Source organism: Akanthomyces muscarius, chromosome 1 (genome assembly GCF_028009165.1).
Source record: "Akanthomyces muscarius strain Ve6 chromosome 1, whole genome shotgun sequence".
NCBI classification, from domain to species: Eukaryota; Fungi; Ascomycota; class Sordariomycetes; order Hypocreales; family Cordycipitaceae; genus Akanthomyces; species Akanthomyces muscarius.
Window position 1 is genome coordinate 2,255,766 of NC_079241.1, and position 11,674 is coordinate 2,267,439.

Below are 11,674 nucleotides of genomic sequence, written 5' to 3' on the forward strand. Positions count from 1 at the left end.
GCGCCCTTGGACCCTAGCGGCATGCCAGATGTTCAGGTAGCTGGTGCGCCGTCGAGAAAAAAAGAAGAGTTGGGATGAGTCGACCAAAAATCCATGTATATGGAGTGCTTCAATTATATCTCTCGTCCTCTTTGTACAAGTGATTTTTTAACCTGACCTACCAGCCACGGCCGCGAGACTGCTGCGAAACTTCCAACCACAACAAGGACCACTCAAGAGACCGTAGACTCCATCGGAGTTGAGCATCTCAATCAATTGAAAGAATTAGAAAGGCAAAGAAGATGATAATGACGCCAAAGTACCGAATGAACGATTGAGCGTCAGAGTCGCCCACTGAGGTCCGCGGTAAAAGGCAGCCACCCGCTCCCAGGGGATTCTTATATATATACATTCCCAACATATAGAGCAATCGATAAGACTTTTACTTGCGCGAAAGCATCTCTCTCAGTGCGTCCACCTCTGCTTCTTTGCGAGCGAGCTGCAGTTTCAGCGCGTCCCTTTGATCCGTCATGTCGCTCAGCGAGTGCTCCAGATCCGAAATACGATCGAGCCGCTTCTGTCGGTATTTTCTTGCAGCCATGGTATTTTTTTGCCGTTTGATGATGGTCTGCGAATCTTGATCGCCCGCGTCATGGTCGACCGGCGTCGGTAGCCTGCCTCTCCTGCGCGACGAGCCGCTCGTTGTGCTAGCCGGCGAGCCCTGTGGCTTGTACGCAGGTGCGCCGTTTGATGACAGAGCTTCTGATACAGCGGCCCCAGAAGGAAGAGATAGAAGATCGGCGGCACCTTCTATGGTGCCAGTGAGTTGGGGAACAAGTAGATGCTGCTGTGTCGGCTGTGGCAGAATTGTATAGTCTGATGCAAGTACATATGGTTCGTCTCCGTTGACAAAGAATTCTAACAACCGACGTAAGTTTTGGGCTTATTCAAACAGAGATGTTTTATGCATACCTGTCGGGTCCATGCCGGCTGGCGTATAGCCCGGGCCCATGAACTCGAGGATAGACATGATCTGCCGTGTGATTCGCAGCTGGTTTCGTGCGATTGTGCAGAACTTGCTAATTGATTCGGGTAGAGTGCTGAGTATGCAATATCCAAGTCCGTTGAGGTTTGTTAGAAACAGAAGGGGATGGAGCAGTGATTATGTCCGCCCGTTGCAGTTTGGTGGGGGTGGTGAGGCGCGGAGGAGGGGCAGCAGTGACGAGAAGCAATCAGATATTGTTTAGGTGATGCTGCAGTAGAGGTGTCTATGATATCGCTGCAGAAAACGTTTCAATGCGGTGTGGATGAAGGTTTTAAAAGTGTGGCTTCTCCAACCAGTCTTTATGTATTTGGACCGGCTGTGAACGAAAGACGGCGGCCAATCCCATTCGGCAACTCCAGTCAAAGAGTTGCATGAACATGGATGGAGAAGCGGGTCTGGCCGGCGAAGTCGGGGGTGACGGGAAGGCGTGCGCCTAGTGCTACAAGTCCGTGAGGCGGATTCCAGCGCAGCAAGCGGGAGCTGAGAGATATTGGCGGCGAGAGTAGGTTGTAAGTCGAATGTGATTTGTTTTTTTCGAGAAGTGGAACACGATCTTCAGCAATCGTTTCATACAATTTCGTCTAGATGGTACTCCGGCGCGGCGCGGGCTTTCGAATGCAAACTATACTGCCAAGCAATTGCCTAGCGCAAGACGTACAGCGCGGTGCAAGTTTGTAAGCCTTCGCCCCAACTCACGACTCACTACATTATTTAATGGCATATAACTGTGGCAGAGTGTAGATATACTTCTTAATCCTACACCCTTGTGTGTTGGCTACGGGACATGAAGCAGCTAGCACCTCAAATAGACAAGGTAGAGCCTTAGTTAAAAGACAAAGGAGCACTGTATATCGGCGTTTCTAGTTTGAGAAAACTGCGTCTTCCTGAAAGCGCAAAAAATGTTTGCTGCACTGAAGCGTGCCAAACGACTCCACGGCTTTCTGTCGTGTGGGAGGACAAGCCACTATGCTTTCCGCGGCCAAAAGGAAAGTATTTCCTTATACTCCCATGCAGCTAAATTAATTTTATCACTTCTGGCTTTCAACTGACCCAGTGCCAGGTAGAGCATCCTTGCGCGCCACATTCGCTCTTTGTGTCTTGTCGTTGGTCTTGATTTGTTCGGATGCATCTCCAGGCCGGCACCACTGACTAGTCGACTTACACGATGCCTAACACACAGAAGGGGCAAGCTTCCATGTGACTTTGAGACATGGAGCCTGAGATCAAACAGTGGCAAAATGCCGATACGAGAATACTTGTTTCGCAAGGCTAGGCCCAAGTTTCTTCGTGGCTGACGCCTATCCAAGCCGTCAAACTCAAGATTTGGCTTGCTGAGGGGCATTTTTAAAAAGCGAAAGCCACTGCGAACTCCTCGTTTAGGAGCATGAAAACAAAAGACTTTCCCAGGTTCTGACTAGATCCGGTTCGCAATTTCTTTGACCGCGAAACCGCACAACTTTACAAGATCTACGCGGTATTGATTCATCACTCTGGTCAGCATGTCTCGTCGTATACTTTCCGCGCAAGCCATGGCAATCATAGGCCACCACCCACCATCAAGACGCACCGGCTTTCTCAAAGTTCCAGTTTCTACATACTCGAGAAACTACACGGATAAAACTCAAGAGTTTCCGGAATATGTCGATTCGCTCCAGTCTCTACAATACCTTGGCTTTGACGCGGCGTCTGCCCAGCAAATCTGGTAGACCTGGGTATCAGATACCACCGAAAGGAACAAATCGATCCGCGACCAGGCGCGCGAGTTCTTCATGGAAAGGGCAACGGAGCTGGACGCTTGGGAGCCGTCCCATGACTGGAATGAAGCGCTGAAAAACATGGGGATCCATGCAGCCTATCGCCGAGATATGACAGATCCTGAGCATGAACTGACTCGAGGGTTTGGTTCTGCTTCGTCTTCGATACTTGACTGGATCAGAGAGGCTGATTATTTCTTAATACTCTATCCACGAGGATCGTACGAAAGGCAGAAACAGGCCTGATGCTGGAGGAGAGAAGGCTGAACGAATAAGAAAAACGGAGTCTTCATATTTTTCTTTGATAGTTGAATGAAACTTCTTCTCTGTTTGGTAACCCTGGAAGGAATACTTGGCAAAGTCTTGGAGCGACGCCCTGGTAGATCAGTCTTGCCAGTAGCCGTCATGAGGTAGCAAGAAAAAGGCCACTATAGTAACCAGATATAGAGTTTGAGATTCATCAGACGAATAGTCAAAACAAATTCGATGTACTTTTACAGTGCGCTTTCGGCCGTAGGCATATGCAGGCACACCCTTCCTCGACAGCCTCGACACTCGCGCTGGCCAGTTTTAGACGTTCGGGAAGATTATGGCAGTAAACGACTGGGCACAGCGATCGCATTGCGCAAGATCCGAGAATGGACTGATATAGTTTGGCTTGGGCCGCGAGTGTCAAACTTTGCCGTTGACTGGCTGCTAATTAGTCGAAGATGAATAAACAGGCCTTGGCAGCCGTTGCGGAACACGAAACCAGGCTGCGAGCAAAGTGTATTAGAACTAGTGCTTTTTCCAGCGTCTCGCTTTTGTTCTATGAAATGACAATAACTCCTGGTCTGTACCAAAGATGCTCCATATGCAAATGAACCCGCTCAGACCGGTCACGCTGGACACAGGCCATCCCCGTTTCTACGATATATACACAAGAATAAAAACACAACGTTCTTTATGCGCTGTTGATCGTTTCATGGCCACTACCTCCCAGACAGACGCTTTTCGGCATATCGCAGAGGTATGTACAACAGACCACTGCCGAAAAAGGCAAGCTCGAAGCCAATATCGCCCGTGTGCTTTGCAATAGGCCCAGTAAAGTACACCTGGTTCATCGCGGGTACAATGAGCCCCCAGGCCAACAGTCCCGCACTCATGGCCGCAATGCCAAGCGGAAGCCTTTTCGCGTCGCACCAGGCGGCATGATCGTAGGTCTTGGGATTGCGGCGGCGAAAGACAACGTCCTCGACAATGACAATGGCACAAAATTGCGAGGACCAGTAGCCGATGAGCGCGACCACATTTTCTATGCTTACGAAGAAGTTGTCGACCGCGAAGATTGAGACAAGCACTATGATGACCGTGATAATAAAGGCGAACACGTAGCGTGGCACGCGAAAGAGCCAAGGAAGCAGCGTCTGGAAGTTGAGCGTGATGCTGTAAAATGTGCCGCAGGTGTTTCCGAGAAGGGTGAGCGCAAGAATTACTAGGACAAATTTGCCAAAGCCTCCGGCAGGGGCAAGCATGCCGGATAGAGCACCGCCAACAAGGTACTTGTCGTATTGCTCTTGCCAGGCAGGGTTGTTCGGCACAGCACCGGCGATAGCTGCGCCGAGGGTCATAAGAAGAATGGTGGGCGTCATAAGACCAAGATAGGTATACCAGTACACTCGCCATCTAATGGTACGTTAGTCAACACAGTAGACTATTGTCGAGTCCGATACTACTTACGTCGAAACTTTGGGATTGAAGTAGGCCGACATGTCGCTCGCCAACCCAGCGTAGGGAATCTGATAGCTTGCAACAATCATGCCAAAGTTGAGCACGCTGGCAGCGGTTGCCGGCTTGGACGGCGAACTTTGTTTCGCAAGACCTGCTCCACCACATCCAGCAGTGATTGTGATTGCTATAAAAGCAACGATGAAAGCGTATGTCTCAAAGATGTGTAAGACCCTGAATCCACAGAACGATACTACCAAAGATATGATGCCAATAATTATAATGCCGGCGGTGGGGGAGATTGAACCGTTGGAGACGGCGGCCAAGCACTGCCCACCGGTAATGAAGATGATGACAGTGAAGCCAGTCATGGTTGCCAAATTGAGGAGTACCGGTATCGAAACGAGGTATCGGCCAAAAGAATAGCGGGCTTGGATCATTTGCCGTAAACCCGTTTTCGGTCCCAAAGTTGACAGGTATCCAGGAATGATGCAAGAAAGAATGTTAAAGAAAAGAATGACGAGAGCCGAGTCTCGCAGGCTGAGGTTGTACGCCAAGGGCCCCAGCATGCCAAAGGTGATGCCGATGATGTTTGTGTTGATTGACGTCCAGATTGTCGCAATGTTGTAGTACCGGGTCGACGTGCGCTCTTCGATTGGGATCGGCTCGATGCCGCGCGATTCGACCCGTCCGTAGCGAAGAATCTTTTGAAAGGTGGCGGGCAGAGAGGACACACTACTCCGTCTAGAGTCTACCTGTTCCTCGTCGACACGCTGATTGCCCGCGTGCTTAACTGTCGAGTCAGCCTCCATGGCGCTCATTCTCGTGTCCTGGGACATCTGGAGCTCGTCACAACCGGCCGATGTTGACTCTGTTTCCAGTTGAGGTGGCTCTCGTATTCCAGGTCGCTCGGGCCCGGTTTCGATTTGTAAATTAACGGATGCCGTATTGTTTGGAGGAAGCGCACAGTTGCTGTTGCTGCCCTCCACACTGACACAGGCTCCAGATCAATGAGATGCGGGCCAGGGTAAGAAAATGCTGGATCGAGGTGTGGAAAGTTTGTAGCCGGGGATGGTAGATTTGCGCAGCCAAGTGCCGAGCAGCCTCCACCGTGGAATGTAGAGTTTTTCTGCTCGAGTCTCGTTGAATGGCCGAACAGATTACCGGTGAGAATGCTGCCGCGGCGGATCTAGCACAAACCTCCAGAATCCTAGTGATGATGAAGAGGACTAAGTTTTTCTAAGTGCTCCGACTGTGTCCGCCTCTCTCCCCTCTGTCCCGCTCGCACGGCAAAATCGGACCCCGGAGCGCGACCGGTGGTATTGCCTTTCTGTCATAGTGGTGGCAGTGGATCAGTTCCTTCCCCCTTGGTATTTAGTCTACGAGCGTACTGGTAGTTTTCCGCCACAGTGGACAGGGGCGAACTGCCAGTGCGCTAGCAACTAATTACGGGTTTACTGCTGATGAGACGCAGTTTTGCGACCAACTGGCGCAAGTGTTCTCGCAACTAGCAGTACGAAAAGAAACTAACATGCCGTGGTTGCAGGGGCAATCCACATTTGGGCCCCCGAACTAGGTGCTCGCCCGTCCCCGTGCCCTCTTCCGGACCATGCGTGTGCCGATATCCTGCCAATCTGCTCAATGTGCTGCATAATGATGTGGTTGTCGCTGCAGCCACGGACAGGCTGCAGAAAGTGTCTCGGCGCCACCATCCGAAATGCGTGGTAAGCCGGTACTTGCCAGGGGTAAACGCCAAGTGAAATAAATGAGCACCGAAAAAACGCCACAATTTAAAGGGCGCAGAAGAGTTTATTATCCAACGTTAGGAAATGCCGAGAACCTGGTCAGTCGCCTCATGACTCCTGCCACTGTTTAGCTTGACACTACCGGTGGGCTGCCGTCACATCAACTCCAGTCATATCGTTAGTATTTATTATCAAGCCCTGTTCGCGTTACGACATAGTAAACTGTCATGGATTCTATTGGCCATCCCTGTACATCATTATTGGTAATCACTTTTCTTATTGCATGCAGCAGTGCATGGGACAGGCGTGAGGCCTGCCAATGCAAGGCTCTGTGCGTAGTAAGCTCAGTCCCTCTGTCATTTGCATTCTTTGCGTTTCACGCTCACCGAGCCTCGACAAGGGCATCGTTCAAAAGAAAAATCAGTCCTTCTTTCCACAGGCTTTGTATTTTGCCATCCTGGAAGGCCGTCCTAGATCTGCCCGTCCACCTTTTCCCGCGCTTTGGTCGATTGGCGCGGGCTCCGCTCCTTGTGGGAGTTGGATTTGGGGGGGGTGTTAAAAGAATCAATCCAAGACAAATTAAAGCAAAGGAAGCCGCACTTCAATAATGGTCAGTTTATGTGAGCCGATGAGGGGACGGCGTCGTTCGCTGGGCTACTACCGTACGTCCAGCCTGCCCCGGCCGGTTGGTTAGTTAGCCTGTGGAAGAGTGGCCACCTAAAATCAATATTGTCAATGGGTTCATTGGCCAGCCTTATTAAAAATCGTTTTAGTTCATGATCAAAAATCCTTTGCTTTCTGGCGGCGGCTCACAGGGGAGGGGGCTTTAGCGCATGACTGTTCCTGAGCCATGACAACGGCAGTAATAAGCACAGTTCGGCGCGACCGAGCGATATAAATCTTCTTATAAAGCAAGCTAACAACAGAGCAAGTGTGTTGATTTTTTTATTTTATTTTTCATTATCAATCAGCCAATATCATTTGGACAACTCTGGTCTTGCCATGCCGTGCGTTCGCATAGAGGTCTCTCCATGCTTTTATAACACGTCCGCCGAGCACCTCTTGTGCTATCCAAGCCGGAACAGTTGGACATGTCAGTTGTCCTGGTCGACCTGCTATTCCTGGTACTGAGTAGAGTGTCCAGGCCGAGGTTACAAGATCAGTACAGTATTAATCTTTGGCCCCCAACGTACTTGTCTGATGGCCACAGATGGATTCGACGGATTTACCAGTAAGGTACAAGTACATCGTCGCAATACGGCCAGCAGATGGCGCTGACTGTAGCTGTGTGCACACATCCTGAAGTAATACAGTTTATAATATTCTGCATTGAGCAATAATATTACAACGTCTTCTTTCCCCGGAAGAAAGATCCCAGGGCTCCCATTATCCCCCCAAGTCCCTTTTCTTGAGAATCTATTTGAAGCCCGCCCTGGATCCATCCCGGCAGCTTACTGCGAATCCTCTCGCTTGCATATCTTTCATCCAGCAACACAATCGCTGCATAGTCGCCTCGGTGTCGAATTGCGCGTCCGATGCTCTGATTCACTGCTCGCATACACGAATTTTCATAAAAATCTCGAGCGGTTTGCTTCGCGCGGCTCGCGGCCTCGACTGTTGCGATGCTCCCGCGCGCCAAGAGCCGAGTCTTGGTCGAAGATTCGATGTATTCCATCTTGGCTTTCCAGTCTGGCGACGCAATATTCGGGTAGGGGAGGCCAACTACTACCACCAACCGTCCAAGGCGGTCTGAAAAATTGATTCCCTCGGACATCTTGCCTCCGACGACACTGAGTAACAGGGCACCGCTGCTAGCTCGAGATCCCAGTATGGCTTCCGAGTACTTCTGGAGAACTTCGTCGCTGGACGCACCCTTGGTCTCCTGAAAGATCGTCTTCTTGGACTTGAGCCGCTCCCAGGTAGACTGGACATCTCCAGCCCGCTTCTTCTTCCAAGCCTCCACAACTTGGTCGAGGTAGCCATAGCTCGGGAAGAATACGACTATACCGTCTGGAACGATGGAACACATATTCAATATTGCCAAGCCTAGCTGCCCGATCATTTCTTGGTCGCCGCGCCGCTGGTAGCTAAACTCAAATGACGGCCCACCCGCTCTCAATGCGGCCAGTGTGCGGACACAAAGATTAGTAGAGGGGATAACGTGGCCGCAGCTTAGAGTCGTGATTTTGGACTCCTCGAGTGTAGGAAACAAGTGGTCCTTGTAGTCTTCAAATGGAGACATTGTGCCGCCGGCGAGAATGACTGCTCTTGCAGCTGAGGTAATAGACGAGAAAGCATATGCGGGAGACAGAAGGAGGTACGATAATTGCACGTCAGCCGGGGCTCCAGTAAGCTTTTGATGGAATATGCGACCCTCTGAGCTCAAATTTGTAAGGGCAATGAGAAAGGACACAAATGTGTGTAATACCGGTGTGCCTGATTTGGGGGCATGCTCTTTCCCGTCTTCTTGTCGGCTGTCCACGTGGGAAGCATAGCCCTCGATTTTATAAGCGAGCTTAGATTCGTGAATATATTGAATCAGCTCAAACATATTGATTTGGTCAATCCCCTTGGGCCTAGTCAACTCATTAGGGTCAACTATTCCGTGATCGTCCTATCAGAGGTCAGTGCTGATCTCATCCTCGTATCTCCAAATGCTACCAACCTTGGCATTGAGTGTGGTACTCATGTACTCGCTGAGTCCTTCAACGACGCGGCCGACTCGACCAACATTGACACGATTCACACCTTTCAGCTTTTTTCCGAACTTTCGCACATATACCCCCAGCATCTCTCGGCATCTGCGAAGTTCACTAAGCTTCAAATCAGCCGCATACACATTTGATACGGCGTCCATGACATTGTGAGCTTCGTCAACGATGACGATATTGCCTTCAAGTTTAATTCCTAGTGCATCTCGGGCCTTCTTTTGCAGCAGCAATGGATATGGCAGTGTCACGATTTCTGCACCAGGCAAGGCCGTGCGCGACGCATAATATGGACAGACTTGAAGTGACTTGCCCAGTTGGTGCAGGTCTTCGATGTCTGGTATCGTGGCAAGCGCAGTGTCTCTGAACTCATGTGTCTGTGCCAGTAGCTCCTCCCTTGGAACAAAGTCGCATTTGTGACCAGACTTGGGCTGCTGGAGCTCCGCACATCGATCATTGATGGCTTGAACGGACTTTAGGCGAGAGACGCTGGGGTTGATGCAGAGCTTTTGCCGAGAAGATAGCGGCAAAAGCTTGACAAGCTCGTCTGGAGCCTTTGCACCGCCACTAGAGAGGCCCTCGGGTAGAGACGCCGGAAATTTTGGCCGCCGCAGCTCCGTGATGAACTGCGACAGCTGGGAATGTGTTCTGGAGGTGTAATAGATCTACGAATACATATGTTACCAGGCGATTCACGTCAATCATCACGGAAACAGAGGATCGCACCTTGATCTCCTCTTCTAGTGCATCGCCTTCTTCATTTTTCTGCGGTGGGCCGCCGAGACCCATCCTCTCGAGAACATCGCGCGACTCCTTGCTGAGGCCAGAGAGGGCGTCTTTTGGCGCAGACGCACTCTCGTCATCCCAATCGTCAAGCATCCATTCCTCGCCATCGTCATCTTCGCCTGCTGCACGGCTAGCCACAGCGGCCTCGAATTTGCGCCTTTTACGCACGCGGTCTTCACGTACTTTTTCTTTCAGCCTTGCATTCTCAAGTCGCTTTTCTCGGTCTTCCCAGCTTCGTACTAGTTCTTGTCTCTTTCGACGTAGAAGTTGATCGATCATCCAATCTGGCTCATCTTTGAAGGATGATTTGGCTTCTTTCAGTGCCGCTTGGTAGGCAGATGATTTGTGGTTGCGCAGCCAAGTGAGAGAAGCACAGATCAGGGAAAGAGATTTTCCCTGGGGATTGTTAGCTATGTTAGCTGCGGTGAAATGAGGTCGACCGGTTCACAGAATCTCATTCTTCAATATGACCCCATGGTCTTGAGAGCCATGTTCGCATGAGTTTGAGAAATGGTACTTACAGTTCCAGTCGGGCTCTCAAGAATTCCGATTTGCCCTTGGCCCGATTCAAGCACTTGATAAACAGTATTCATAAATTGCTCCTGAACATCATACGGAGTGAATGGGTGATGAAAGTCGATTTTGGCGACTTCATCTTCGATGCCCTGCATCTTTGGATCGAATGTCGTCGACAAGCACAGCGTCTTCAGTGCCCCATCCAGCGGCGCGCCAAACAAGTGAAGAGCAGCAGTTTTGAGAACAACAGTTGAAGTCAATCTGATTGGTCGGGTCGAGCGAGGGACCCACCTTCCAAAAATGCCCTTCGCAGGCGCAGAGTCACGTGCTCTCAGACACCAGAATCGATCCACTCCACAGTAGCACTTCGCGCCAATTGGTTTAGGGCTGTGCTGCCCTCTCGCTAACAATTTTTGGGTGGACTGGCTAGTGTCCCAAGCCGCAAAAACATCACCACCCACTTCCAGTCCTCGACGCAACTCAACCCGGAAGCGACATCAGCAAATACCGTCGCCATGCCTACCCGTACTTCGAAGACCCGCAAGCTGTACGTTCTATTATATCCTACGGAAGCACGTTGAATTCAATAGGGAGGAATTGTTGTTTTTTGCGGCAACCTGTTGGAATCGACGCTGTGACGAAAAATTGTTCGACATCTCGACGAAAGCGACATTGGCGCTAACACTTCTTCTCTCACAGTCGCGGCCACGTCTCCCACGGACACGGTCGTGTAGGAAAGCACCGCAAGCATCCCGGTGGTCGTGGTATGGCCGGTGGTCAGCACCACCACCGTACCAACTTGGACAAGGTTCGACATACCCTTTCGAAAATACTCGGCGACAACGATATCCACCGAACCTGAATGCTAACAATGCCACAATAGTACCATCCCGGTTACTTCGGTAAGGTTGGTATGCGCTACTTCCACAAGCAGCAGGCGCATTTCTGGAAGCCCGTCATCAACCTGGACAAGGTACATTTTTCTCCCAGTCTTCCGAACAACAGATCTCGCATGGTTGGGCAACGACTTCTCAATGTCAAATTATGACGCGATCCGACGACAGCGACTTGACAACCATGCGAATCTTGTTGCCAAGAAGACATTTTCACCTGCTTCCAAAATGCTAACATGATGTGTAGCTGTGGTCCCTCGTCCCTGTCGAGACCCGCGACGCCTACGTTTCCGGCTCCAAGAAGGACACCGTCCCCGTCCTCGACCTCCTCCCCCTCGGCTACTCCAAGGTCCTCGGCAAGGGCCGTCTCCCTGAGATCCCCCTGGTCGTCCGCGCGAGATGGGTCAGCAAGCTGGCTGAGAAGAAGATTACTGAGGCTGGTGGTGTTGTTGAGCTTGTCGCGTAAGGGAGCTTTGCTTAGGAGTCTGGCATGAGGAATTTTTTAAAACCGGTTTTTTTCAAACGGCGGAAAAAAGAGAAA

At 50.8% G+C, this 11,674-nt stretch overlaps 5 protein-coding genes across 5 annotated transcripts; 1 reads left to right on the forward strand and 4 right to left on the reverse strand.

The window, feature by feature from the left end:
* Positions 1-421: 421 nt before the first annotated feature.
* On the reverse strand, positions 422-1,009 carry LMH87_005717 (uncharacterized protein; the record flags this gene model as incomplete). The annotated part of the gene is made up of 2 exons (XM_056203485.1): positions 422-897; positions 952-1,009. The coding sequence occupies 2 exons, from the start codon at positions 1,007-1,009 to the stop codon at positions 422-424; spliced, it is 534 nt and encodes a 177-aa protein (XP_056058940.1).
* A 2,740-nt stretch (positions 1,010-3,749) lies between these two features.
* Positions 3,750-5,297, reverse strand: LMH87_005718 (uncharacterized protein; the record flags this gene model as incomplete). The annotated part of the gene is made up of 2 exons (XM_056203486.1): positions 3,750-4,443; positions 4,498-5,297. 2 exons carry the CDS (start codon positions 5,295-5,297, stop codon positions 3,750-3,752), a joined length of 1,494 nt encoding a protein of 497 aa, XP_056058941.1.
* Positions 5,298-7,572: 2,275 nt separating this feature from the next.
* LMH87_005719 (uncharacterized protein) lies at positions 7,573-9,087 on the reverse strand (the record flags this gene model as incomplete). The annotated part of the gene is made up of 2 exons (XM_056203487.1): positions 7,573-8,844; positions 8,896-9,087. The coding sequence occupies 2 exons, from the start codon at positions 9,085-9,087 to the stop codon at positions 7,573-7,575; spliced, it is 1,464 nt and encodes a 487-aa protein (XP_056058942.1).
* A 418-nt stretch (positions 9,088-9,505) lies between these two features.
* LMH87_005720 (uncharacterized protein) lies at positions 9,506-10,395 on the reverse strand (the record flags this gene model as incomplete). The annotated part of the gene is made up of 5 exons (XM_056203488.1): positions 9,506-9,603; positions 9,665-9,678; positions 9,740-9,843; positions 9,908-10,120; positions 10,246-10,395. 5 exons carry the CDS (start codon positions 10,393-10,395, stop codon positions 9,506-9,508), a joined length of 579 nt encoding a protein of 192 aa, XP_056058943.1.
* A 360-nt stretch (positions 10,396-10,755) lies between these two features.
* Positions 10,756-11,599, forward strand: LMH87_005721 (uncharacterized protein; the record flags this gene model as incomplete). The annotated part of the gene is made up of 4 exons (XM_056203489.1): positions 10,756-10,787; positions 10,940-11,048; positions 11,124-11,213; positions 11,381-11,599. 4 exons carry the CDS (start codon positions 10,756-10,758, stop codon positions 11,597-11,599), a joined length of 450 nt encoding a protein of 149 aa, XP_056058944.1.
* Positions 11,600-11,674: the final 75 nt, after the last annotated feature.